Here is a 27,323-nt window from a genome sequence, read left to right on the forward strand (position 1 = left end):
CACGCCCTCTCTGATTAGGGGGAACTGGCTGCCTGGAGTCGGGGGCCGGGGGTGTGAGGTTCTGGGTGAGCAGTCTGGCAGCCCCCTGTGCACTGGCTGTCCTGAGGCTGGCTTGTGCCGCCTCTGAAAAGTAGCGGTTACTGGGGTTCAGGTCAAGCTCTGGGGGCACAGCCCTCCCTCGCCCAGCTCTTGCAGGAAAGGAGGCTTTTTTGGTGGGAGGTCTGCTGGGTCGGGGCCCGGGGGCAGACCTAGTAAAGACCCTCCTGCAGGAAGTACGGAGGCACTTTCAAGGTGAGGCAGGAACTGGACGGGACCGGCTCCCCGGCCCCTGGTGGAGTCCGAGCCCTGAGAGGTTTTGAGAGAAGACAGGCCAGCGTTCCCCTGACAACACTGCGCCTTCCTGTTGGCAAGCTGGGCGTTTCTCTCAACTCACTCTTGCCTTCGGAATTCGGGGGCCGGGGGACAGCAGCCCCCCACCTCCAAGGTGTCCCCCTCAGGTTTTGGTTGCTGCACACTGGGAGCTCTGCGAGCAGGGGGTCAGTGGGGTTCCTTGGGTCTGGGATGACCCGGGGGCTGTCATGAAAGTGGGGGCTGCAGATAGGGCTGGGGAGGGCTTCTGAATGGTGTGTGGGAGCCAAGCCCTGAAGACTGGGGAGTCCAATGCTGGCATTGCCTTTAACCAGCTGTGTGACCATAAGCAAGTTCCTTAACCTCTCTTAGCCTACATCTCCTCATCCGTGAAACGTGGATGAGAGCAGAGTGGCTAGGGGATAGGAATGGGCATGGAGTGGGTACTCGATAGTCATTATTCCCCCAGACCCCTCCACGTATGCCCAGTGGCTCTTTATGGCTACAGAGACTCTCCGGCCCTATTCCCCTCTGTTCCCTTTCTGGAGTCCCCTGTATTGGTCGTGGGGTGAGGGTGTTGGGCCCCGAAGGATAAGCGTCTCTGCTGGGGGATACTAGGCTCTGGGCCGTGGAGCCGTGACGACAGTGTGAGTCTCTCCTGCTTCCCCCAGGTACTTCCAGTGCCCACCCAAGTTTGGTCTCTTCGCGCCCATCCACAAGGTCATCCGCATCGGCTTCCCGTCCACCAGCCCGGCCAAGGCCAAGAAGACCAAGCGCATGGCCATGGGCGTCTCGGCGCTGACCCACAGCCCCAGCAGTTCCTCCATCAGCTCTGTCAGCTCTGTAGCTTCCTCCGTGGGGGGCCGGCCCAGCCGCAGCGGACTGGTGAGGGGGGAGCGGGGAAGGGGTACCCTGGTGTGTGTGGGGGCGAGAGGGTAGGGACAGAAGGATCCGGGTGTCCTATTCTCCCCTGACTTGCCGTGTTCCACGTATCCCAGTGTGGGGTTTTGGAACAAAGGTGAAAGCTTAGGGATCCCTAGTGGGCTCAGTCAGTGGAGTGTGTGACTCTTGATTCAGGGTTGTGAGTTCAATCCCCACGTTGGACATAGAGCCTACTTAAGAAGGGGAAAAAAAAAGATGAAAGTTGAAGTCTTTTAATAAGAAAGATTGATCCATTTACGTTTATTGTTATTTTTACATTACGGATTTGTCAGCAGCCTTACCCCTTCCCTGGGAGTTAAGGAGGGTCATGCAGATACAAGACAGGTAGTATGGATGGGGGGCAGGTCGAGGGCAGGGAGTTCCAGGTTGCCACAGGCACCCTGAGTGAGAGGAGAAGGCAATGCTGCCCTGCTGGGGGCATAGAGCCTTCTGGGCAGTCCGAGTCTAGGCGGGGAGTCTAGGATGTGTGTAGAGAAAGTGGCCCAGGTGAGGCAGAGCCCCGGTGCTGTGACTGTCAGGGGTCAGTCGGGCTCTCCCAAGAGCCGGGAGCTCTCAGCATCTCGAACATCATGATTCCCCCTACGTAGAGTGCCTAGGGCACTGGCAGGAGGAGTAGGCGCCCGGGGGGCAAGGCGCTTGAGCTGTAGTCTGGACAGTGCTCCAGACCCCTGAGTTCCGCCTGCACCCGCGCCTTCCCGCAGCTCACGGAGACCTCCTCGCGCTACGCCCGCAAGATATCGGGCACCACTGCCTTGCAAGAGGCGTTAAAGGAGAAGCAGCAGCACATCGAGCAGCTGCTGGCTGAGCGGGACCTGGAGCGGGCCGAGGTGGCCAAGGCCACAAGCCACATCTGCGAAGTGGAGAAGGAGATCGCCCTGCTCAAGGCGCAGCACGAACAGGTGGCTGGGCCGGTGGGGTCGCGGGGGGGGAGGGGGCATTGGGGGCGCCCCCGGGTCAGCCTTGCTGGGCACCCTCACACAGAGAACCTAAGACCCCTCCTCTTCCCCCTGACGATCTGGAGCCTGGCTCTAGCGGGCTTTTTCCTACTTAACTAGAGTGGGAGCACTTTCTAGGTCATGGAAAATTCTTCCCTGTTTTCGCGGCTGCGTGGCCGTCTATCGCGGGCTGTGTCCTTACCCGCGCAGCCAGTCCCCTGTGGTGGCTCAAGTTATTTCCAAGTACTCACATCGTCTAAATATACTCAGGTACACAGTTTTTGGTCTGTCCCCGTCCACGTTCCAGATCGTGCTTTCGGGTAGATCCGTGTGTTGGGTTCAGGGCGGGGAGCCCTCTCGCATCGACTTGGGTCTGCTGCTGTCACCTGCCTCTCTTCCCTTATGGAGGTGTTTGTCTCCTGTATGACAGATCCCTCCTGGGTCCACATCCCCACTACGAGCCTGACTCCGCCCGGCCTCAACTGTGGTGATAAAGGCCAGGCTCCCACGTGTGCTGGGACAGGGGCCTTCCCAGCATGGTGGGTCTTAGGTCCTTAGTAGCGGGCACTGGAGTGCCGGGTACTGGGGCCAGGTGGAGGTTCCCACCGCTGAGCCTGGCCTGTGCTGTTCCTGGCGCTCAGCTGGGCCGTCCTCCCTTAACAGCGAGGCCCGTGGGCTGTGCCCCTCCAGCGGGGGCGGCCCGAGTGGCAGGCCTGGGTCCTCGCTTGGCGTCCCTCCCCCCACCCGGACCCCGGGCCCAGGAGGGGGCTGACGCCGCGCTGGCCCTTGCTCGGGGCCCAGTATGTTACAGAAACAGAGGAGAAGCTGCAGCGGGCCCGGCTGCTGGTGGAGAGCGCGCGGAAGGAGAAGGCGGACCTGTCCAACCAGCTGGAGGAGGAGAGGAGGTACGGGGCACCCCTGCCCCGGGCCGGGGGGTGGCTGAGCTCTGCAGGCCGGCCCCTCGTCCGCTAAGTGGGGTGATGGTCCCCATCTCTGCAGGCTCGAGGGTCACCACATCCGTCCGCGGCTCTCCTTCCTGACCGCGAGGGCGGGGGGTTCGCTGCACCTGAGGGGAACATGCGGGGTGGGCCCCCCCGCCGCTGGCTGCACCTGCAGAGCACCCCGCTGGGCTGGGTCGGGTCCCCGAGGCTCAGAGAAGCAGCTCCCAGAGTTACCATGAGTCCCGGAGGCGGCTGTCGCCCCCATGTCACAGATGACGAAACGGAGTCTCAGAGGGGGCGGAGTCTCAGAGGGGGCGGGGCTTTGCCTGAGGCCACTGGTCTGTTGATGATGACGCTGGTTCTTTCTCTCCTGTCCCCACAGCCAGTGGGGACCATGGTTCCCGCCATGTTGGCCTGACTTGGTCCTGGGTCAGAGCAGGACAGAGCTGTCAGGGCTTCTCTTGGCCCAGGGTCCTCCTCCTGTCCCCTAGCCGACACCCAGGTTTCTCTTCTTCTTTTTTTTTTTTTAAGTTTTTATATTTACTTATTTGAAAGAGACACTGAGAGAGAGAGAGCTTGAGCAGGGGGGTAGGGAGAGAAGCAGACTCCCCACTGAGCAGGGAGCCCGATGGGGGACTTGATCCCAAGGCCCTGGGGTCATAACCTGAGCCGAAGGCACTTGCTTAACGACCAAGCCACCCAGACGCCCCCGACACCCAGATTCCTGGGGCTCCCTCCCCTCCCCCATGCCTCAGGCAGCCCCCATGCTCAGCCCCACCTTTGGGCTGTTCTGGAGCTCTCAGCCAAGGCCTGTGAGCCACAGGCTGCTGTTACTGTCTGACTTGGAGAGCGAAGGGCTTATTTATATCTGCCTGCGACAGTTTTCGGGGCCCACACATCTGGTTCCCATGGTGACACGCCGGAGGCCGACAAACAGAAAACTCGAGGCTGTCCTGGGGGCTGTGTTCACCGAGGGCCTGCGGGCGGGCCCCTGGGCTTGCTGGGTGACCTTGGGCAGGTCTTCTTGCCCTTGGAGCCCCCGTCTCCCCATCTGTGTGCCGGGAGCTGTCGGGAGGCCCCAGGACGGGCAGCTCCGTGCGCCGTTGCGTGCCCGCGTCTCCCCTGCGCTATATTGGCACGTGGGTGGGTGACAGTGGGAGGCAGGGCAGTGGGGGCCCTTGTTAGGGAGCAGCTCCATGGCTCCGGGCCCCGATTTTATGGGGAAGGGATGCGAGAGTGGTCAGCGGGGAAGAAGCCCACACCCCCTCCCTCCCCGAGGATGGCAACAGGACAGCCCACCCTCCCTGGTCCCACAGCCACCCTAGGCGGGAAGGATGTCGCCTGACTTGCCCCCGTTTTAGAGAAGAGCGTGGTCTGAGAGTAGAGCACGGGGCCGGACGCTGGGAGGGCTGGAGGTTTCCAGGAGGCTCTGCCCCAATCACCATGACTCGGACGGTGCCTTCCCTGGGCCTGAGCACTGGCTGGCGGCCTCGCCCCTCCCTGCCCTCGTTGAGGTGCGGCCCACCGCCCCGAGTCCGGCCCCCCGCCCCGAGTCCGGCCCGCTCAGCCCCGTCTCCCCCTGCAGGAAGGTGGAGGACTTGCAGTTCCGGGTGGAAGAGGAATCCATCACCAAAGGAGACCTGGAGGTAACGCCCGCCCCGCCCCACCCCTGACTGAGCTCCACTCCCCACTGCCCTCCCCCAGCCCTTGCCCGGCACACGGTCCTGAGGACCAGGCGGCAGCTCTGGCCTCCCCGGGAGGGGGCTGGGGACATTAAAAGGGGGAAATCCAGAAGAGGCCCCTGGAGGCTGGGGAGGGGCAGGTCAGGAGAGACTCTGGTGTTGGGGGACGGGAAGTGGCTCAGCTGCCCTGGGCGGGGGAACAGGCCTCCTTTTGTTTGGCTGCCAGGTGGGGTGGACTAGGGTAGCCTTAGGACATGGTGGCTGGACTCCCCCGTCCCTTCTTTGTTGGACAAAGAGGTGTCCCGTGGGCCCTTCATTTGTCTTGGATTCCAGGGAAGTAGCTTGTTGTTGGGTCTCAGGGCTTAGGGGTGCCACAATAGCCCCAGAAAATCAAAGGGACTCACCCAATCAGGGAGCGAGGCTACAGCCCCTGGGGTCAGGGCCCGGGACTCCTGGCCCCTGAGCTCCGCCGTGAGGAGGACCATTAGGGCGCCTCCTGTGTTACAACACCTGGACAGGTGGTCTGGGCAAAGGTGAGCCTTTCAGTCCCTGCTCACCCCACCCGTTCTGAGCCCATCAGTCAGTGAACGCTCCCTGCCACCCCGGCCTCCACCACATCACACAGACCTCAGGGCTCACGCGGCCAACGCTGGGTGTGCAGGAGTGCCTCGCTGCTGTGGTCTTCCCAGCTCCCTGGGAGGTGACAGGGAAGAGGGGGGCTCCTGGAGCCATCGATGGGGCGGGGGACAGTGAGTTCAGTCCTCCACACACTGGCCTGGCCCTAACTGGCCCCGGGCAGTCCCTTTCTTCCCCAGGCCTCCCTTTTCTCATCTGCAAAACGAGGAGGTTGAACTAGGTAGTGATTCTCAGACTTGAATTCATCGCCTAGAGGGCGTGTTCAGACGCGGTGCTGGGCCCAGGATCGCTGCTTGACGGGTCTGGGATCTGAGAACTGTCATTTCTAGCAAGTTCCCAGGTGATGCCAGTCTAGGGACCATACTTGGGGATCACTGCACTCGATCTTTTTTTTTTTTTTAAGATTTTATTTTTAAGGAATCTCTACATCCATGTTGGGGCTCGAACTCACAACCCTGAGATCAAGAGTCATGGGCTCCACTGACTGAGCCAGCCCGGCGCCCCTATACTAGATCATTTCTGAGCCCCAACTGGAAAGTATAGTTTCTGATTTTGTGAAAGAGCTGCCTTTTTTTTTTTTTTTTTTTTTTTTTTTTTTTAAAGATTTTATTTATTTATTTGACAGAGAGAGAAATCACAAGTAGGTGGAGAGTCAGGCAGAGAGAGAGAGAAGCAGGCTCCCGCTGAGCAAAGAGCCCGATGCGGGGCTCGATCCCAGGACACTGAGATCATGACCTGAGCCGAAGGCAGCGGCTTAATCCACTGAGCCACCCAGGCGCCCCTGAAAGAGCTGCCTTAAGGGCCCGTGGCATCGCTGCTCAGCAGAATTGTGCCTGTGCTTGACCTGTCCCTGGGTGATCCTGGCTGGGGGAGGGGTGTGTGTGATCGGGGTAGGGTTCCTGGCAGCTGCCCCTGAATGGAGCAGATTTTGCCACCTAGCTGTAAGGATGGATATCGGGGTACAACCCCCATGTAGGACCCGAGCCCAGCATTATGACATCGTCTTGTACGTTCCCTCTCAGCCAAGGAGGCGGGTTGTGTGGTTGCATGTGGCTGTCTCTCCTTCCCGGCGGCGGCCCTCTTTGCAGGCGTTGGGGTGGGCTTCTGGAAAAAGCACCTGTGCTTGCAAGAGACAGAGACCCCTCCTGCGCACATCACTCGAGGGGGGTTACTGAAAGGCTACAGGGAACTGTCACCGGCAGTTCAAGGACCTAATGCAAGAAATGGCATCAGGAGTCGAGCCCCTTCTTTGCTCAGAGGTTTCCTTCTGCTCCTGACTCGTGGTCAGTCTCCACGTCTGTCTGTCTCTCCGTTTCTCCTCTAGCCTGGGCTCTAAGCAGGTTTGCTCCCTCCTCCTGCCCCGCCCCCCAACCTCCCACCCGCCTTCTGCAGCCTCCTGGCCCCGCCCACCTGTCAGTCTCCGGTCCCGCCCACCCACCTATGGCCCCGCCCACCCACTGCTTCCTGTCCCTCCCCAGGGTCCAGCACCGCCTCCCACCAGCACTTGCCTCTGTCCTCTGGTCCCAGGCTAGACAATGAGCAGGCCGGCTTTGGATCGGGTGTCCATCCGGACGCCTTCAGCCTCAGCTGGGAGAGACCCTGACAGATGGCGACAGCCAGTTGGGGGGCAGCGGGGTCCCCTTGCTGCTGCTTTCCTTGTGACCACATTCATGACGACCAGAACGCAAATGGTCCCAAAGTTCTGCTCACACCCACCCATCTCGGGAGTCAAAAATAAAACGCATTCCTGTGAGCTCCCGGTCTCCCGCCAGCTGTCCCCCCATCTCTCTGCTTGGCCGCCTCCTGGCCTCACTCCCTGGTTCCAGCCTCTTAGCCTCCTTCCAGATCTCTAAATGTCAGCGTGTCCCGGGGCCCCTTTGTCCCCCGACCTACACTGTCCCTGAGAGCGTCAGTCTGTACCGTTCAGCGTCCTCCGTGAGCTCATGATTCCCTCGCCCCCTTGTGCGCACACCGGCCTGCCGACCGGACGTCTCCCCCAGGAGGGGGACCACGGTGCCAGCAGTGGCCTCCGGGGCCGCCGTAACAAATGACCGCAATTCAGCGGCTTAAAGCAACGCAGACTTACTCTGTCGCTGTTCTGGAAGCCAGACATCTGAAATCCAGGGTTGGCAGGCTTCCTTCCCCTGGAAGGCTTGAGGGAGAGCCTGTTCCATGCCGGTCTCGCCGCTTCGGTAACGCTGCTGGCAAACCCTTGGCTTCCCTCGGCTTGAGACTGAGTCACTGATTCTGTCGTCATGTGGCCTTTGTGCCAGTGTGTTCCTGTGTCCCTGACTTGCCTTCAAATAAGGACACCGGTCACTGGGGGTGGGGTCCGCCTTCATGCGGCATGACTTCATCTTAACGAGTCACACATGCCGAGACCCTTCTTCCAGAACAGAGTCCCATTTGGAGGCTGCAGGTAAAGGTGAGGTTTTGGGGGACACTATTCAACCCAGAGCATTTGTTCCTGTTGTCCCCTCCACCGCCCAGTCCCACAGATGGTTGCTTAGCTGACTCGTCTTGAATCCTTCCGTCATCCCTCTGTCAGAAATCCTGACCTTGACCTTGCCTCTGACCTTCTCTGCCTCCCCACGGGCCGCCTTCCTAGGCCAGGCAGGCCCCCAGCGCCTTGCCGCAGACAACCGCACCAGCCTATACCTGGCACCTCCGGTGTTTCCCTGCTACCCGCTCTCCTCACCGAAGCTTTGCAAGTTTTATCGCTGGGAGGTTTGGAGGCTACGCGTGACTAGGGAAGAAGGACAAGGAGCCCGCATCAGTGGCCGGTCAGCGCGCTCAGTGGGCTCAGTGACCGTCAGCTCATGGCCCATCTTCTTCCAGAGCACCCCCCCCCCCCCGCCAAACCAGCCCCCTCTCATTGTTGCAGTAAAGCAAACCGACCAGATCTCTTAAGAAGGGTAACCAGCCCCTGCCACTGTCGTGCTCAAACCTCTGACACCACGAGCCCAGGTAAAGGGCCCAGGAGAGCCCCTTGGGGTCCCAGCCCCGTGCCCCTGGGCTGCAGGCCCGTGGAAATTCTCTGTTCCCGGACGCTCCGAGCTCTGTCTGCCTCTGAGCTACTCCGTGTGCGGATTTTTGCTTCTCCTTCGGGCCTCACCTCCCACGGTCTCTCTCGGAGACGCCCCCTCTGCCTCTTCGGCAGTACGTCTGTCCGCCGCACCCCCCACCCTGAGCCCTGTTCCCAGCCGCACCCACAACCTGAAAGCACCTCATTTCCATCCCTCCCCGCAGTGTACGCCCTGGGGGGGCAGGGACCCTGTCTGTCTCGTGCACCTTGAAGTCCCCACGACTGGAGCAGGCAAGGAGCCCCCGGAAGGTGGGAGTCCCAGGTCGCGGGCTGGGGCCAGGCTTTCTGGTTCTTGAGTGGACGTACGTCTGCCACGAGGCACCGTGAAAATGTGCCTCTCCCTGCTGCCGCCCCAGTGGGGACTCGACCTTCTTGGGGTTCGGTGGTTGTTGATTAATCAATCATCCAGGGCTCAAAACGTGTTACGATTTTGTTAACTAAATAGCACCTGTTGGGTCACTCGGTCACTTGCCTGGGAGGACCCGTGGGGGGAGCAGAGAGGGCCAGGCTCGTGAGCTCAGAGTCCGCTCCCTGTCGAATTGTGCGCTGTGAGGACTAAAGAGAGGTCAAGAGAGGTGACACGTGCCTCTGACCTTCAGGGGCCCCTAGTGCAGGTGGGGTATCTCCTCCCCCAGTAACGATTCCAGCCCTCAGTTACCCGAGGGGGATCTCGGGACGGTGGCTCTGCTTTGCAGGGGTGCGGGCCCCGTGTCTGCAGGGAGAGGCGACGCTGCAGGTGCGGGGCGTAGGCAAGGCTTGGCCGAGCTCCTGGATTTGAGCTGCGGCAGGGAAATGGGGGTCCCTTGCTCCAGGAGCCCCCTTTGATGGTCTGTATTGCCCCTGGAAGTCTGTGGCTCCCCACCCCCACATCGTCCCCCCCCCATGGAGCTCGGCCGGCTCCAGGCCGAGGCACCAGGCCTCCTGGCACCCGGGGTGGGGGATGTCTGAGTTCCCGACCTGGAGCTGCCCCGAGTTGCTGTGTGATCCCGAGCCCGGCCGAGGCTTCGTCTGGAGTAGCCGCTCCCGCCTGCGAGCTGGGGAGACGGCCGGGACCCCCCTCCCCACGGGGGTTGGGTCCCATAGTTAGCGCTCGCGACAGAAGTGACGTCCGCCCTCACTCTCGCTGCTTCCAGCACCTCGACCGTGGGCACGGCTGATGAACAGCAGCTCCAGGGAGCTTGAGGAGCAGGAGCGTGGTGGCCCCCTCCTCACACCCTGGGCAGTGCCTCTGGAGCGGATGGAAAGCCAGATTGCCCCCCCCCCCAAATGTAGCCTTAGAGCCTGCTCTCCAACCTCCAGCTTTCTGTGGTTGAATTTATCTTAATTAAGCCCTTGAAGCGAGTCCGCCGGGTCCCCCTGTTTCCCTGTGGAGACCCCAGCCTACAGACCAGGAGGCTAGAAGTTTGGGATGGGGCTGATGTGGGGCAGCTCCTTTCGGGAGCACCTATTGAAACTTGGGATTGTGAGGCTGGGGGCTTTTTCTTGTCTCCGGGACCACCAGTAATCATTTACAGTCGGGCCCGCCTAGCGTGGGTCCTGCCCGAGCTGCGGGGCCCACCCTCTAGGAGAGGAGGGTGGGGACGAGCCCCCCCCTTCCCGGGCCAGCACCCAGGGGCTGACCCCGAGACATCACTGTCAGCCTGTAATGTCCTGAAGGAGCCTGAGCCTGGCAGCTCGTTGTTAGCCTGCGGCCTGCCGCCTTCTTGAGACACAGGGACAGAGCAGCTTTCCGGTTGTTCCTTCAGGAACATTCACAGAGATCAGATTCTAGGACAGATGACACAGGCGTCTCTCGCTGTGCAGGAACCACACGCGTGTTTCTTGGGTGGGTCTCTGCTGTCTGCATCGCCCTTGCTGGTGACGGGCTGCAGGGACAGTCGAGTCCCTGAGTCACCGGCTGCCTCTTCAGACTGGCCCCACAGGTTTGCTCTAAACGGCTTCTCCCTGCGATGAACGTGGCCTCCAGATTGGCCCCGGGGGGCCTGGGTCCGGCGCCCTTGGCCCCAGCTGCCACCCTTGCAGATCGGTTCTGAGCAGATGCCCGGCTGCATGGCCCGAGAAAGTCGGGCTTTGGTAGCGTGGGAAGCCAGAACAGGGGCGTTCTTGTGCTTTGTGGAGACCAGGCCTTACCCGTGGGTAAAGGCCACGTAAAACCTTCCCTTTCGAATGGCTCTGCGCCTTCAGCTCAGGCCTGGGGGCCGGGAGTCCTGGGTTCCTTTACCAATCCGTCCATCTCGGGGCCTGCAGCGTGCGGGATCCGGGCGGGAAACGGGCCGGCACCTGAATGGGGAGCAGGAGCAGGCGGGGGCCCTCCCCAGAGCCACCAAGAGGTGACAGGCGGGAGTCTGGTGCCCTGATACCACCCGCTGTGGGGTAGGCTGGCATGCGGGGGCAGGAGTGCCGCAGCCCTTCCCTGCCTTTAAACAAACCCACCTGGGGACCCTGCAGCGGCCAGGGGCAGCTGGCAAGCCCGGCCTGGCCCCCCTCCCCAGACCTCCTCTGTCCCGGAGCCGCCTCCTGTCCTTGACCTGCTCTCCTGTCTTGTGCACGGAAGATGACGCCGCCTCTCTCTCTCTCTCTCTCTGTCTCTCTCTCTCTCTTCCTCCGGCTTCCTCTGCCCTGTACTCCTCTCCCCTGGGCCGCCTCCCCTGCCGCCCCGGGCGGACCAGACCCAGACGCAGCTGGAGCACGCCCGCATTGGGGAGCTGGAGCAGAGTCTGCTGCTGGAGAAGGCGCAGGCCGAGCGGCTGCTCCGCGAATTAGCCGACAACAGGGTAACGCCGCCCCCGGCCCGTCGCCTCCGCCCCTCCTCGGCTTCTCTGTTTTATTATTTTCTCCGTCTTTGGCTGCTCTCCTCGTGGTGTCTCGCTTTTTGTGCCCCTTCTAGGAGGGAAGTCCAGGCTTAGGGGTGCTTCTGTGCCATTGCCACGTGACGCTTTTTGGGGAGGAGCGGGTCTTGGCTGTCCTGGCCCCTGTGCCCAGCGCATGGTGCCACTGGGGGTGTCCTGCAAGGCCCTCCCCCTCCCTGCCTCCCCATGCGTTGCCAACGCAAGGCTTTGTCAAGTTCAGAAATTGGGGGGGGGGGCTCTTGGGCACGGTCTGCCCCTTCTATATATATATATATATGGACAGGTGCAGGGAAAACTTATCCACGCCTGCCTTCTCCCCTTCTCGCCAGACCCCGGAGGCTGAGGAAGGCGGGAAGTCGTGGAGTGCAGATCCCGGCTTCTCTAGCCTAGCGGGTCTTAATTCTGGTGGCGGGAGGGGCTCGCCTGGAGGACCTGAGGCTTTGGGGGTGTGGGAGTGTCCCTGGGGCCTAAGACTCTATCAGACGGCAGGGGTGGGGTCGTTGAGATCCAGTAGACCCTCTGGTGGGGGGGTAGGTCTGGGCCCGGCTGGCCCCTTGGCGGCCCCCCCCCCAACGTGCCCCAGGGCCGGGCCCTGAGCAGGGGCACACATCCACACAGCTGGCCGGCCCAGCCCGGCTGCGGGTCTGGCCTCGGAACCAAACAGCCGGCGAGCGGAGACCGGTCAGACCGTCTGAGCGGGGTGGGGGCCGGGGCGAGCGCGGTCCGTTTCTGCAGGTCAGTCTCGGCACACAAGTGAGCGTGTGTGTGTGTGCGTGTGTCTGGAGACACACGGGCGTCCCTTTGCACACACCGGCTGCGGTCAGGCGACTGTGTGTGCTTGTGTGGGACGCACACGCGTGCGAGGAAGCTGCTTGTGTGGGACGCACACGCGTGCGAGGAGGCTGCTTGCAGAAACCGACCCAGCCCCCCGGGGCGGGCTGGGACCCTCCACCCCGAGGCATCTTGATCTGGGGGTCACCCTGATTAGAAAGACAAAACTGGATTTCCAGAACTAAAGGTCACCTTCGGAAACAAAAAAATTTTTTTTCCAGTTAGGAAGAGATTTAAAACTTGCAAAAGTATCGTTTCCAAATACGACTGCGATTGTCGTGATCCAGGTTGGGTTGGAGGGGGCGGGGGTGGGGATGAGCCTCTCATCTCAGTTACCCATCAGGAGGTGCGTCTGGGAGCACCAGTTTTGTTCTGCCTTGGGTATTAAGCCCGACCTTTCCTGGGCCACCCGCTCCAGACGACCCTCCTAGTGAACCCGCCCATTCCGGCTGGGGACCCTCCCCGAGCCAGATAAGGCAACGCTCCCTCCTCAGGAAAGCCAGAACCTCAAACAGGTGGTTTCTTTCAACTGCCAATTTGTCCTGGGCCACCCAGGGCCGCAGGGACAGTCGAGTCCCTGGGTCACCGGGCTGCAGGCCAGGGGGGTCTCTCCGGAAGTTGTGGCCGGGAGTGGAGCAGGGGGTGCTCCCAGGGACGGCTGGCGCCCGTGTCGGGTGCTGGGGTCGGCTGGTGGGGGGGGCGCCCTTCCCTTCCACGGAGCCCGCTGACCCCCGCCTGCCTCTCTCCCGCCAGCTGACCACGGTGGCCGAGCAGTCGCGCGTGCTGCAGCTGGAGGAGGAGCTGAGCCTGCGGCGCGGCGAGATCGAGGAGCTGCAGCAGTGCCTGCGGCACTCGGGCCCGCCGCCCGCCGACCACCCCGAGGCGGCCGAGACGCTGCGGCTGCGGGAGCGGCTGCTGTCCTCCAGCCAGGAGCACCAGCGGGAGAGCGGCGCGCTGCGCGACAAGTACGAGAAGGCGCTGCGGGCCTACCAGGCGGAGGTGGAGAAGCTCCGGGCGGCCAACGAGAAGTATGCGCAGGAGGTGGTGGACCTCAAGGCCAAGGTGCAGCAGGCCACCAGCGAGAACATGGGCCTCATGGACAACTGGAAGTCCAAGCTGGACTCGCTGGCCTCGGACCACCAGAAGTCCCTGGAGGACCTCAAGGCCACCCTGAACTCGGGCCCGGGCGCCCAGCAGAAGGAGATCGGGGAGCTGAAGGCGGTGATGGAAGGCATCAAGATGGAGCACCAGCTGCAGCTGGGCAACCTGCGGGCCAAGCACGACATCGAGACGGCCGTGCACGTCAAGGAGAAGGAGGGGCTGCGGCAGAAGCTGCAGGAGGCCCAGGAGGAGCTGGCCGGGCTGCGGCAGCACTGGCGGGCCCAGCTGGAGGCGCAGGCCGGCCAGCACCGGCTGGAGCTGCAGGAGGCCCAGGACCGGCGCCGCGACGCCGAGCTGCGGGTGCACGAGCTGGAGAAGCTGGACGCGGAGTATCGCGGCCAGGCGCAGGCCATCGAGTTCCTCAAGGAGCAGATCTCCCTGGCCGAGAAGAAGATGCTGGACCACGAGCTGCTGCAGCGGTCGGAAGCCCAGAGCAAGCAGGAGGCCGAGAGGCTGCGGGAGAAGCTTCTGGTGGCTGAAAACAGACTGCAGGCCGTCGAGTCCCTGTGCTCGTCCCAGCACAGCAACGTAGGCAGCCGCCTCTCGGGCCGGGCTGGCTGGGGCGGGGGGACGGGGCCACGGGGGCCCCCAGCGCTGGCGGACCCCTCTTCCCAGCCAGGCTCACGTGAGACCAGAGGACCCCTTCATCCCTCCATCGGTAGGGCAGGGTGACCGTGGGACCCAAGGCGGGCAGAGCTGACCTGGCTGGGCCTGGAGAGATGTGTACGCTGGCACAGGGCACAGGGTTCCTCCCCGCCCCCAGGCCCCTGGTTCTCCCAGACATGCCCCACTCTGCGGGCTCCTGGATCTCCCCAAGGCGCCAGCACCAGGAGCTGCGTGGTGCGGCGGAGGGGCAGGGGGGCACCTCCCAACACAGGCACCAACCTAGGTGACCTAAGCGCGGCCCCCTTTGCCAGTCCTGATGAGCCTGAACCACAGTCCCGGCCAGAGTGTGGGGTCTCCAGAGTGGGCAGTGGGAGGCTGGAAGGGCATAGTTCCAGAGCGGCTGTTGCTACAGTATCCGTTCTGGTCCGAATCCAGAAGTCCTCTAAACATCTAGTACTTCCTTCAGCTCAGCACGCTGGGGAGGCCCCGGCCTTGGGCGGTGTGGGCCGTGAGCATGCCCGCCGGGAAGGGCCTTTCGGGTAGCTCTGGCCACCAGACCCTTGTGCCGGGACTTGTGTTGCCTTTTCTTACCTGAACCCTTGCAAGGTTAGTGTTGTCTCTGTCTCAGATGAGCAAAGCAAGCCTGAGACGGGGTTTCCTGCCCACCAGCGGTGGGGATCAGGCCCAGCTCCGCTGCTAAAGGGCCGGCTGAGGGTGCCCAGGATGACATGGGTCCAATCCCAGATGAGGGACAGCGAGTGTCATGATCACTGCCTTTACACAGGCCCTGGGGCTCCTTGGGCGTCCGAGTCCCCTTGGGCGTTTACACTAGAGTGACTTCTAGCTGTAAGTGTTGAGGAGTTTCACAAATGGGTGCCTGTTTTGTAGAGGGACCTCTGCCTGTGTCCTCTCTGGCGGCCCGTTGTGGCAGCCTTTCTGCCCCTTTCTCCTAGGGAGGGACCATTTTTAGCAAGCGTTTTCCCAGGATCCTAGGCAGAGGGGAAAGGAACAGCCCCCAGAGTCGCTTATGTGCCTGAGGCCTGGTTGGCTTCAGAATGGGGACGGTCCCTTAGCAGAGGTGGTTTGGGACTGCTGTGGTTCCACAGGATGGCCCCCTTCCCCTCAGTCACAGACCTTGGGCCAAGGAGTGGGCAGTGACCTCAGGAAGGCCCATCTCTTGATTTTCATACACGTGGAGCTTCGGTCTGGACCCACATGACTCCCAGATGCAGAGGTTTAAGTGCAGGGACAATTGGCTGAGACTTCAGAAGGGGACTTGGGATGTATGAACGAAGTATGAGGGGCGGGTTGATGGAGGTGACTGCCTGCCTGGCTCTCTGCTGCCCCTCAGTGTTAGACTGGCGAACTGCAGGCCCAGAGGACAGCCAGCTTGGGCAGAGTCTGGACACTTTTCCCGAGGAGCCGCGGGCATCCTGTTGACGTTTGCCATCCGGATTTGTTTTTCTTAATGGGTCTTTTCTTCTTTGGCTTCTGGGTTTATTATTAAAAAGAAGTCTTGGAGGGAGAGGAAGTAGCTTTCCTTGAAGTCCCTCTGGGAGCTGCCCTGTGGTGGCTGATGCTTGTTTTATGGATGAGAAACCAAGCCGGGGATTTTGCCTCTGGATAATGATGGAAACAGATTTCCAGGACTGATCTCTGTGGGTGTCCCAGGGGAGGAGACATCTGTTTAACATAACAGACATTTGCAACAAAGGAAGGGGTGGGAAGCGTTCTGGGGGAAGCTGCACAAACCGCCTTGGGGGGCACTGGGAGCTGGAAGGGGGGGGTCCTCTCTTGTCAGGGGGCAGGATGGAGGACATCTGTGCTCCTTGCCCCCATATCAAGTCCCTGAGAACCAGCCTGTAGGGGGTGAGGGGTGCTGGCTCTGCTGGCGGCCGGAGGGGGGGGTGCTTGGGGGGGTCATCGGGGGGGGGGCTGAGCGACCCCCTTACCAGGCTCTTCTTTCAGATGATTGAGTCCAACGACATTTCAGGGGAGAAGATCAGAATGAAGGAGACTATAGAGGGTGAGTGGCCACGGGGCTGGGTGGGACCCTGGGCTTTGGGGCTTATGAAGTGCCCGGCCTTGGGCTAAACCGCTTGTTACTTGTTTGGTTTTAACTTTACTTTTTTTAATATATAAACTTCCAGTGGGTCAAAGGGCAGCGTCCGGAAAAGGGTGCCCTGTCACTTGACTTCTCTCCCTAAAGGCACCACGTTGGCCACTTTCCAGAGATGCTTAGCACAAACACCTGGGTCGCCCAGCCACACCTCCCGCGCCGTTCCACCCCTTTCTCTTGTCCACTTTACAGTGCCTCTTGGAGACTGTTCCAGTCTCTTCCATGATGGAGAATAATCCTTTGCTTGGAGCCGTGTCACGTGTTTACCCAGTTTCCTACCGATGGATTGTGGGTTGTTTCCAGTCTTTGTCTATTACATGGCTTCAGTAAATTACCTTCTGCTCTTTGGGGCTCAAAACTTCAACTCCCACCTGCTGAGGTTGAAAGTATGTTTCCCCACAAGCTTCGCCAGCAAAATATTTCATCACACTTTGTGGTCTTTGCCAGCCTGAGTGGTGAAAGAGGTTCCCTGATGTAACTTCAACGTGCCTTCTCTTACTTCATGTCCTGTGTTCTGCTTGCGTCTTTGGCTCATTTTTTCCTAGCAGGTTGTTGATCCTCTTGTTGATTTTTAGAAACTCTTTATATATGACATTGCAAACATTTTTCCCCCCATTTGTAGTTTGTCTTTTGACTTTTCTTATGGTCATGAGTGCCATGCAGATTTCTTTTGAAGACTTTTTTTTATTTATTTTAGTGAGAGAGAGAGAGAGGGAGAGAGAGAGAGAGGAGCAAGCGGAAGGGCAGAAGGGAAGGGAAGGGGACAAGCAGACTCTGTTCATCAGGGAACCTGACGCAGGGCTCAATCTCGTGACCCAGAGATCATGACCTGAGCCAAAAATTAAAAGTCGGACAGTTAACTGACTTGAGCCACCCAGACTTTAAAATTTATGTTTTAGTCCCTCTGAACTAGTCCTTCCTGCTCTGCTTTTTCAAAATTATAAATTCTTTTGGGTGATTTTTTTTTTAGATGCAACATTAAGACATAACTAACTATTCTTTTTTTTTTTAATATTTATTTATTTGACACAGAGAGAGAGATCACAAGTAGGCAGAGAGGCAGGCAGAGAGAGAGAGGAAGGGAAGTAGGCTCCCCACAGAGCAGAGAGCCCGATGCGGGGCTCGATCCCAGGACCCCGAGATCTTGACTTGAGCCGAAGGCAGTGGCTTGAACCCACTGAGCCACCCAGGCGCCCATAACTAACTGTTCTGAAATGAATAATTCGGGGGGCATTTAGTATGTTCAATCAGTGTTCTGTAACCGTGACCTCCATCTCGTTCCAAAGCATGTTCATCTCCCCAGAAGGAAACCCCGTGCCCCTCGTTAGTCGCTTCCCTGCCGGCTGCAGGCCTGACAAGCACCGGTCTGCTCTCTGTCGGTGGGTTTGCCCATTCAGGCCGTCCAGAACACCATGCCATAGGCGGGCGCCTGGCCTCTTTGACTTAGCGCACTGTAAGCAGGGTTCACTTACGTAGCACGTGTCACCGCTCCGTTCCCGAGTGATGCGTCGTCGTGTGCCCCCGTCTTACTCCTCCCCCAGCTGTTGACGGAGGGCTGGTCTGTTTCTGCCTCCCGGCTCTTGGGAGTGGTGTCGTGGTAAACACACACAAGGAGACGCAGGCGAGTCCCTGTGCCCGCGTTCGGGGGTGTGCCCGTGTGTTCTGTGTCTAACGCGCTGAGGAAGGATTTGCTAGAACCCCTTGGCTGGTCTTCTCTGCCCAGTGATGTCAGAATCTTGTTGGTATTTTTATGGGTATCCTACGCACATGTATTAACTTAGGGGAACTGGATGTGTTTCTAGCACTTTCCGTAGATTGTCCTTTTGGGGATCATTCTGAGGCTCTTGAACACACACAGCTGTGTGACACGGGCACCGTGACTGTCCCCATTTATCACTCAGGGAAACAGACTCCCCGAGAGTTAAATGGCCTGACACCGCGTGGGACTGGAGGCTTCTTGGGAGTGGGTCCCCCAGCGAGGGGGCTTGTGTGGGGAAGAATGTGGACCCTGGAGGCCAAGGGTAGCTTCGTTTTCGGGTTCCTGCGGGAGGGCCACGCCCTCACCCACTGCCCCTGCAACACTGTGGCCCCTTGTCTCTCCTTTCTTCCCTAGGCCTCCAGGACAAGCTGAACAAGAGGGACAAAGAGGTGACAGCCTTGATGTCCCAGACCGAGATGCTCAGGGCCCAAGTAAGTGGTAAGTCTCCCTCCCGCAGGGCAGATGCGGGGGGCTCTTGCAGGGGGGCCTGGAGCCCGTGGAGCACGGACTGGGTTGGCTTCTGGGTCCCGGCGTCCTCCGCCTTGAGAGGGCGACGTGGGCCAGTCCTGCTCGGACTCCCACCTGAGCAGCGGAGAGTGGAAGCGTGTGGTGCCCACGTCATCTCTGGGATGACCAAGCACCCCTGCTTCCTTCTTCCCGCAGAGCCAGTTCTGTGTTTTCTGTGTTCTGAAGTTGCATCAGCTTTCTCCTCCTCTTGACTCCTTTTTAAAAAAATATTTATTTGAGAGAGAGAGCACAAGCAGCAGGAGCGGCCGAGGCAGAGGGAGAAGCAGGCTCCCCACTGATCGATGTGGGGCTCGATCCCAGGACCACAGGATCGTGACCTGAGCCGAAGGCAGACACTTAACCGACTGAGCCGCTCAGGCGCCCCGTCTCTTGTCTTGACTTTAACGTTGGTCGTGCACATAGAGTGCCTGTGCCCCCGGCTCCTTTCTAGATGAAATACAAGATACAGGCCTTCAGACTTGGGGGGCAGGGAGGATGCTGGCCACAGCAGGGAGTGAGACACAGGGGACAGACGGGGAGCCTGGAGAGAGGCACGGGTCTGGAATTCATGGTTCTGAGAACTGGCCATGCCTCTCGTGCTCCAGAATGCCGGTGGTGATGTCCGTGAGACGCCGCCGTCCCGGGAGGTGGTCCCCACTCCCACTTCTGTCCAGTTCCCATCACGCTCACGTGGCCTCATTGGTCCCCACACAGGGCGGTTGACCTCAGACCTCTCCAAGGCTAAGGGGAGGATTTAGCCTTCCCTTGTCCAGGTCGCAGTGTCGATGCCCAGGGCCTGTCTCGGGAAGGGTGGCCTGCTTCTCCCCACACCTGTGTGGCTGAACTTGGGTTGTGGCCTGCTCGGTGTGGCTGTTCTCTCGGCCCCTTGCTGGCTCGCCAGGACAAGAAAGACCCGCTCCGTGGAGTGTGTCCCCCTGGTCCCCCGCGAAAATCAGCTCCCTGCCCAGCTTGGCTCCCCGACCCCCAGCGGAGACAGATTCTCATGGAGAGCTTGACCCTGTCTCTGCTTTCCCTGCCATCTGACCCTCAGCACTGGAGACAAAGTGCAAGTCGGGAGAGAAGAAGGTGGACGCCCTCCAGAAGGAGAAGCGGCGCTTGGAGGCAGAGCTGGAGGCCGTGTCCCGAAAGACGCACGACGCCTCGGGCCAGCTGGTCCTCATCAGCCAGGAGCTGCTCCGGAAGGAGCGGTGAGTCCGCCGCGGGCAGTCCTGACCCTGACCCTGACCCCGACCCCACTCCACCGGACATTAGCCAGTCTTCTCCGGAGGCAGGGCAGGGGTGGGCCGGGTGAGACAGGTGCCTGGCATCACGGGCGATGCTGTCCTTGGCTCCGGTGAAACCTCAGAATCCTCAACACAGATCTCCAAGCAGAGTTCGCAGGCAACACTGGTGGTTCCCGGCTTCTTGGTCTCTGGGATCCCTTTAAACTCTTAACAAGGACTGAGGGTTCCCAAAAAGCTTTTGTTTATTTATTCTGTAATTACCATATTATCAATTAAAACAGAGGTTTAGAAATCTTTCTAAATCCACTTAAAAATTATAACAAGCCAGTTGCATCACATGTAAATAATAGGCTTTTGATAGAAAGTAACCGTTTTTCTGGGTTCGCCTGGGTGGCTCAGTCATTGGGCGTCTGCCTTCGGCTCAGGTCGTGATCCCGGGGTCCTGGGTTTGAGCCCTGCGTCGGGCGCCCTGCTCAGCGGGGAGCCTGCTTCTCCCTCTCCCGCTCTCCCTGCTTTTGTTCTCTCTCTAGCTCTCTCTCTGCAAATAAATAAATAAAATCTTTTAAATAAATAAATAAATATTTTTTTTTGAAAAAGTGGCCGTTTTCCAAAACAAAGATTGTTTTAGGAGAAGAGTGGCATCGTGTTACATTTTTGCCAATTTTCTGGGTCTCGTAATTTGTAGAAGACAGCCGGATTCTCGTATCTTCCTCTGCTTTCCGTCTCTGCAGTTGTTATTTTGAAGTACATTATGAAAATCTGACCTTACGTAGATAATGTAGTTGGAAAAGAGAGAGGAGTATTTTAATGTCCTTTTCAGAGTATTATTAATATACCACGTAGGTGTGCCTGGCCGGCTCCGTCTGGAGAGCACGAGGCTCTTAGATCTCAGGGTTGTGAGTTTGAGCTCCACGTTGGATGTGGAGGTTACTTACAAATTAAGTCTTTAGGGGCTCCTGGTGGCTCAATGGGTTAAAGCCTCTGCCTTCAGCTCGGGTCATGATCTCAGGGTCCTGGGATCGAGCCCCGCATCGGGCTCTCTGCTCGGCAGGGGTCCTGCTTCCTCCTCTCTCTCTGCCTGCCTCTCTGCCTGCTTGTGATCTCTCTCTGTCAAGTAAATAAATAAAATCTTAAAAAAAAAAAAAATAAGTCTTTAAAAAATAAAAAAAATAGAAAGTCATGCACACGAACTCTCTTGGATGAATGTTTGGTTTTATTTAAACTTTTTTTTTTTTTAAGATTTTATTTATTTATTTATTTGAGAGAGATCACAAGTAGGCAGAGAGGCAGGCAGAGAGAGAGAGGAAGGGAAGCAGGCTCCCCGCTGAGCAGAGAGCCGGATGCGAGGCTCGATCCCAGGACCCTGAGATTATGACCTGAGCCGAAGGCAGAAGCTTAACCCACTGAGCCACCCAGGCGTCCCTTATTTAAACTTTTTAAATGATTTTTATTTTTATATATTTTTTTAAATTTTTATTTATTTGAGAGAGAGAGCGAGAGAGAGGGCATGAGCAGGGAGAAGGAGCAGAGTCAGAGGGAGAAGCAGGTTCCCCACTGAGCAGGGAGCCCGATGCGGGGCTCAATCTTGGGACCCCGGGGATCATGATCTGAGCAGAAGGGAGATGCTTAACTGACTGAGCCACCCAGGCGCCCCTGTTTTATTTAATTTTTAATCAAACAGATATTCTGTTCTCCGTTTTTAAAACTTGAAGAACATTCTAGAAAAGGCCCAGTCCTCTTGACCATCCCATCCCCAAATCCTGGCCCCTCTCGGGCTGCCAGCGAACGGTTTCACGGCAGCCCCTCCTGGCCCGGGCGCTGTCTGCACAGCCATCGCCCGCCCTTAGCGCGGCCAGCCCGTAGGCAGCCGGCCGATCGCAGGGTGTGGAAGCCCAGGGCCAGGGCTGACGGGCTTTCCTGTGCCCGCCTGCCGAATCCCGCTAGGAGCCTGAACGAACTTCGAGTGTTGCTGCTGGAGGCCAATCGCCACTCCCCGGGGCCCGAGAGGGACCTGAGCCGCGAGGTCCACAAGGCCGAGTGGAGGATCAAGGAGCAGAAGCTCAAGGACGACATCCGGGGCCTGCGAGAGAAGCTGACCGGGCTGGTGCGTGGGCAAGCGGGAGCCTGGGGACGGGGGCGTGCCGCGGTGGGCGGAGGCTGGCGCTGTCCTGGAGCCACCCCGGGGACAGCCAAGTCACAGGGAGGGTTCTAGAGGCCGTAGCATCACAGACCGGGTCAGCGACGTAGCTGGTGGAAGGGCCACGGGCGACCCCTTTGCAGACCTCCTGGCTGGCCGCGTGGCAGTCTGGTGACACAGTGCGGGGGAAGGCTTCCGAAGACCCCCAGCTGTCCGGAGCTAGGATGGGCTCCTGCGGGGTGCTGAGCTCCCCATCGGGGGAAGTAATCAGCCAGAAACCAGCTCCTAACTCAGGGTTTTGCCATGGGGGTTCACACATCTGTCTCAGGAAGGAGATGGGACCTACCAGAGCTCTTTCTAACCCCGAGCTGCTGGGAGCTAGGACGACTCCATCAAGAGCAGGAACGTGCCTGAGCTGAGTCCCCAGACGCGGGCCTTGGAGTAGCTGGGCCACACTGGTCCTCCTGTGGCCAGCGATGGGGCCCTGTCAGTCCCAGGGTTGGACAGGACAGGTTCTGGGAAGACAGGCCGGCTGCCGTGGGATGTGGCTCCAAAGCCCCCAGCGCCCTCCCGCTCAGCTGCACGGGTTCAGCCATTGGAGGAGACGGAGGAAGGGAGGCCTCTCGGGCAGGGCAGCGGGACAGGACCTCCCCGAAGCTGGGGGACCCGCGGAGTCAGGGGCCAGGTCTCACTCAGACTGCACACCCTTCCAGTCCCGGCAGGCCTAGCCCACAGGCAGGACTCCAGGGCCCTTGGCTCTGCATCCAGGCATAACTCGGGAGAAGCCAAGGCCCTGGGGCCCGTGGGGACTTCAAAGTTTTGATTCCCTGAGGCTTTCGCAGAGCCTCGTGGAGGGGGTGAATTCCGGTTCTGGCTCATCTCCGTGGGGCACAGGCTGGTCGAGTTTCTCTGCGGACCTCGCCCAGGGCAGCCTCTCCCGTGTCCCCCTGCGCTGTCCCAGTGCCACAGGAGAACTAGGGAAGGACTCGGTGGTTAGAAAGTCCCCGCGGTGAGCGAGGTTTGAGGGGAGGATCAGAGCGGAGCAGAAGGCTCTGGAGGCACCCGGCCCAGGGACGGCGTGATACAGTGTGATACAGGTTTGTGCAGGAGCCAGGAGGCCGGCGGGCGCGTCCTCTCCTAGCACACGCGTGCACGCGTGCAGACGGGCGCGCCCAGGCTCACACGCGGGCTCTCCGTCCCCGCTGCTGCGTGCAGGACAAAGAGAAGTCCCTGGTGGACCAGCGGCGCTACTCTCTCATTGACCCGGCCTCGGCGCCCGAGCTGCAGCGGCTGCAGCGCCAGCTCATGAGCACGGAGGACGCGCTGCGGGACGCCCTGGACCAGGCTCAGCAGGTGGAGAAGCTCATGGAGGCCATGAGGAGCTGCCCCGACAAGTCCCAGGTGAGCCCCGGGCCGGGCCTGGGCGGACCGGGCGGCGAGCCGCGGGGCGCGCCCTGTCATCGGAAGCATGGCCCTGTCCTGGGAACCCTGGTCTGTGAGCGGGGAGACTGTCCTCCAGGAGTCCCCACTCGGGGGAAGACTCAGCTTGATCCTGGGGAGCTCAGACTAAGCTGGGATGTGGCCTTGCCCTGAGACCCCTAATCCATGCCGCTTTCTGAAGAGCCGCTGGTGGCCTCTAGTGGTCGCACCAGGAACTGCCGCCTGGTGACCCTCACTCAGCCCGTGCCCGGGACTCTTTGCAGGCCATCAGCAATTCCAGTTCTGCAAACGGCATCCACCAGCAAGACAAGGGCCACAAACAAGAGGTAAGGGACGCCCTGCCCCCCCCAGGGGACCCCCTTGCCACACCCACGGCCCTCCCACACGGGCTGACTTTCCAGGAGAAAAAAAAACCCGAGAAGCCACCCCAATTACAAAGGCGCCCGGTGCCAGAGTCTCCCAGGTAGGGCGGCCACTCTCCATCCCGCGTCAGCCGCTCCTGTCAGCTTGTTTCGAGTTTTCCAAACACTGACATAGTAAAAGTTCTGCGTGCCTACTGGGAAACTTCTGGGGGAAAAAAAAACCCAAAATAGAACGTACTCTTAGAGATGACCTAGGTTGACAACTTTTAGATGATCTCTTTGTGGAACTTTCCTCTGTGTGCGTGTGTACGTGTACAGAATTCTTATTTACTTATTTGCAAACCGACCTACTTCATAAAATTTGTGACCCCAAAATCAGCACTCACGGCCCTTTTAGGTCATTCTCGGGCGTGCGCGGACTGGAGAGAAATTCGCGTCCCCCGCTGCGCACAGTCCCGGCAGAGGCCGCACAGGGCGATGCCCACCGCCAGTTCCAGCTCTGAGTCAATAACCGTCCTTTCCACGCTCGGTCTGGTGCCGTGTTTCTCCCATTTTCGTGCTTTTTCTTGTTGATCTTGCTGTTCAGAATGACCCTGGGGGCTCCCGGCTGGCTCAGAGCGTATGACTCATGATCTCAGCTTTGTGAGTTCAAGCCCCAGGTTGGGTGTCACTGGGGTCTCGATCCCAGGACCCCAGGACCACGACCTGAGCCAAGGTCAGACGCTTACGACTGAGCCACCCAGGTGCCCTGTTATTTATTTTTTGTAAGTAGTCCCCACGCCCAGTGTAGAGCCCCAGGCAGGGCTTGAACTCACGACCCTGAGACCAAGACCTGAGCTGAGATCAAGAATCGGGTGTTCAGGGTGCCCGGGAGGCTCAGTGAACATGCAGGGGCGAGGCTGAGCAGGGGAAGGAACTCTCCTCTTTTCATTTTGGGGCCGTGGAGCCGCCACCCCCACACCCCGGCCACTGTGTCCTCCGGAGATGGGAGAACCTGAGCCGCAGGATCCGCCTGGCTGAGGCCTGTGGGGGAGGGGCGGAGAGCCAGATGGGACAGGTTAGGGTCCGACACCTGCTGATCAGGCCCTTGCTCTCTCCAGGAGAAGCACTGACCCCGAGGGACACCGTGGAGCCGCCCGGTCCACACCACAGCCCCTGCAGCCTGCCCCGGTGGCGCCTCCTCCAGGCAGGGGCCAGGACTGTCACTTTGGAGACAAGAACAGTGTTTGTAACAATGACGTGCCCACTGCCTCGGACAATCCCCCATCCCCGACCCCCCCCTGCGGGACCAGGAGGCTTCCTCAAGCACGACCTCCCACAGAGAGCGGTACAGTCCCGGCCTGGCCCCCGGGACCTTCGGCCTGGACAGCCTGGATGCCCCAGCAGTTTCTGGAATTTGGGGGAGGCTGAGGTGATCTGGCCAGGCCCCCCACGCCCCCCCACCCAGAAGGAGCCGCCCTGAGCACCATCTTGGCACCCGGGGCGTGTCCCTCCCCTCCCTTTCTCCCCCTTCTCCCGGGTTCCCCTGACACCCCAGAGAGCCATTGTCCCGGGAAAGGGTCAGAGGAGGCCCCACTAGGCACCAAGGAGGGCAGTCCGGTCCTCGGGAGCCAGGTGGGGACCCCCTTTTCTGCGGCCCCAGGCTTCTTGTCCCCACAAACAGTGGTACAAGCCCCCTTCAGCCCCTCCGCCCAGCTCGGCCCAAGTTCAAGGTGTTGTGGGGACAAGGTCCTCCCCACCCCCAACACCAGCGCATACGCGTAGCTCCAAGCCGCGGGCCCGACGGTCAGCACAAGGCCAGGAGCCACAGTATTAGGGAAGTTCGGAAGCCCCTCTCCTCCTCCCCGCTCACGGACCGGGCTGGGCGCTGGGGCAGCGGGGCCGCTGGAGAGCCCAGACCCGGGGACCGGCCCGCCACGTGGTGTCCCGGTGCACTAGCGGTTCCAGAACTGGGCCTCTCCCGCGCAGACACGCTCACGCAGCCTCCGACCCAGACACGCACCGACCCTGGCCTGCGCCCCGGGGGGTCTCGCACGCATGCGCAGCCGTGTGGACAGGGGCATTTGCCGTCGGAAGATGCGCGCGCTGCGGTCCTGGGGTCGAACCCCCGGCCCGGCAGGGCTGTGCCCGGACACACCGCCCCACACGATTCTGCAGCCGCACTGTGTGCGTGTACACCCGGGTGCACGTGGCTGAGTGTTCAGGGACGTGCGTGCCGGGCACAGTCGTCGGAGGGCTCGCCTGCCCACAGCCCCCTTGCTTACCGGGCACCTGCTGGAAGCCCCGTCCCCGCAGCCAAGGAAAGCGCCCAAGAGCTGTTGGACAGAAGAAAGATCTAACCGCCTCTCCCTGATGCCCAGCGAGCCCGTCTGGGTTACTCCAGGCCTGTGGGTGGTGGGAAAAGCCCGTAGAACAACCTCTAGAGCTGGAGAGCGCACAGGTTACTGCCTTTGCCTCAGTGTCCCCGCGGAGGCCTTCCTCCGCCTCCCCCAGCTCAGGGAGTGTTTTCACTCTGGGGCCCCTCTCCCGGGAGCTCAAAGGGGGAAGCCTGATGGCCCCTCCAGGCGTTCCTGCCGCGCACCAGGACGGGTATGCAGTCTGTGCCCTGAGAGCAACCCAGCCCCCCCCCCATTCTTGCCCAAATGCAGCCCATCCTTGGGGCGGGGGGCGGTTAGCCAGATCGTGCCGTTGGCCCGCCACCTCCCCGTTGGCTTCTGGTAGCTCTCGCATGCGGTTTTATTAACAACAGTCTAGAAGCGACGCTTTAGTGGCCTAACCCAGAGTTAACTACTCTTTCCAGCAAAATCCGGCAGCTCACCCCGCCTACAGAAGGCGCTGATTAGTCTACTAACAGCCAAAGGCCCACACCAGGAGGGGCTGAGCGCCCAGGGCACCTGGCAGGTGGCAAGAAGCCCTTTGCCTGTGAAGGCCTCCCCCTGCCCAGTGTGGGTTCAGCCTGTGCTCCGTCCCCAAGCTCTCCCCAACCCTTGTCCTCCCCGAAGTGGAATTGTTGAAGTGTGGCGAGTCCGTGCTCGAGACAATAAAGCTTGTGACTGATGTCCAGGACCCTTGTCTGCTTTTCTCTGCGTGCCCGCTGGGGCGTGCCAGGAGTGGGGGTCAGTCCTATCCTGCTCGTTGCCGGCTAATTCTTACTCAGTTGTGAAGGGCTGATGAGGGCTTCACAGGGCCTGGCTTGAAGAGACCCAGGAGACCAGGACCGGAGCCCGTCCAAGGAGCAGGAACCCAGCAGGGACCGTCCGAGGACCAGAGACAGCAGGCAGAGGCAGCCAGGCCAGGCAAGGCTACCAGAAGAGGGCTGGGGGTGTGGACTTGACTCTGTTAGAAGGAGGAGGGGGCCCACAAGAAGGAAATGAAACCTCTCCCTGATGTGCAGAATAACCAAAACGAGTTCGGCGCGTTCTGCGGGAACACTTGGAACCTCAGGGAGGGACTTGATCTCCTGCGACCAGCTCTCTCGAGATCAAATGAACGGTAAGGGTTTGCAAGCACTGGGGTCACCTTACAGGCTTTGCACTTGACATTGCTGTCCTGGGAGACCATCAAGGCTCTCGGGGTTAACAGCTGAATGCATCTGGAAGCTTCGTGCTGGCTCCCAGGTACTGGGTCCGCAGTGAAGGACGAAGCGGTGAGGCCCGTGCGTGGGTGAAGGGTTTAGGGAAGGGGGGCCGTGGGCGCAGGTGGGCTAAGGGAGCCCACAGGGACTCTGGGAGCCACTGTT

At 60.2% G+C, this 27,323-nt stretch overlaps 1 protein-coding gene across 3 annotated transcripts in view; it reads left to right on the plus strand.

Moving 5' to 3' along the window:
• The window catches only part of CLIP2 (CAP-Gly domain containing linker protein 2), a 66,484-nt gene extending 39,834 nt beyond the window's left edge, over positions 1-26,650 (plus strand). For 2 of the 3 annotated variants that reach the window (XM_082713902.1, XM_082713901.1), the window contains exons 6-18: positions 1,020-1,233; positions 1,992-2,189; positions 3,027-3,130; positions 4,752-4,812; positions 11,239-11,343; positions 13,003-13,938; positions 15,985-16,042; positions 18,249-18,332; positions 19,453-19,609; positions 21,590-21,749; positions 22,998-23,183; positions 23,486-23,548; positions 24,685-26,650. In XM_082713902.1, coding sequence (XP_082570028.1) covers positions 1,020-1,233; positions 1,992-2,189; positions 3,027-3,130; positions 4,752-4,812; positions 11,239-11,343; positions 13,003-13,938; positions 15,985-16,042; positions 18,249-18,332; positions 19,453-19,609; positions 21,590-21,749; positions 22,998-23,183; positions 23,486-23,548; positions 24,685-24,696 — 2,338 coding nt within the window. In that variant the 3' untranslated portion in view covers positions 24,697-26,650. The remainder of the gene's footprint in view (positions 1-1,019; positions 1,234-1,991; positions 2,190-3,026; positions 3,131-4,751; positions 4,813-11,238; positions 11,344-13,002; positions 13,939-15,984; positions 16,043-18,248; positions 18,333-19,452; positions 19,610-21,589; positions 21,750-22,997; positions 23,184-23,485; positions 23,549-24,684) is intronic. The other variant, XM_082713903.1, reaches the window with a different exon arrangement.
• Positions 26,651-27,323: the final 673 nt, after the last annotated feature.

The sequence above is a fragment of the Mustela nivalis genome, assembly GCF_964662115.1.
Source record: "Mustela nivalis genome assembly, chromosome: 19".
In the NCBI taxonomy this organism is placed as follows: Eukaryota; Metazoa; Chordata; class Mammalia; order Carnivora; family Mustelidae; genus Mustela; species Mustela nivalis.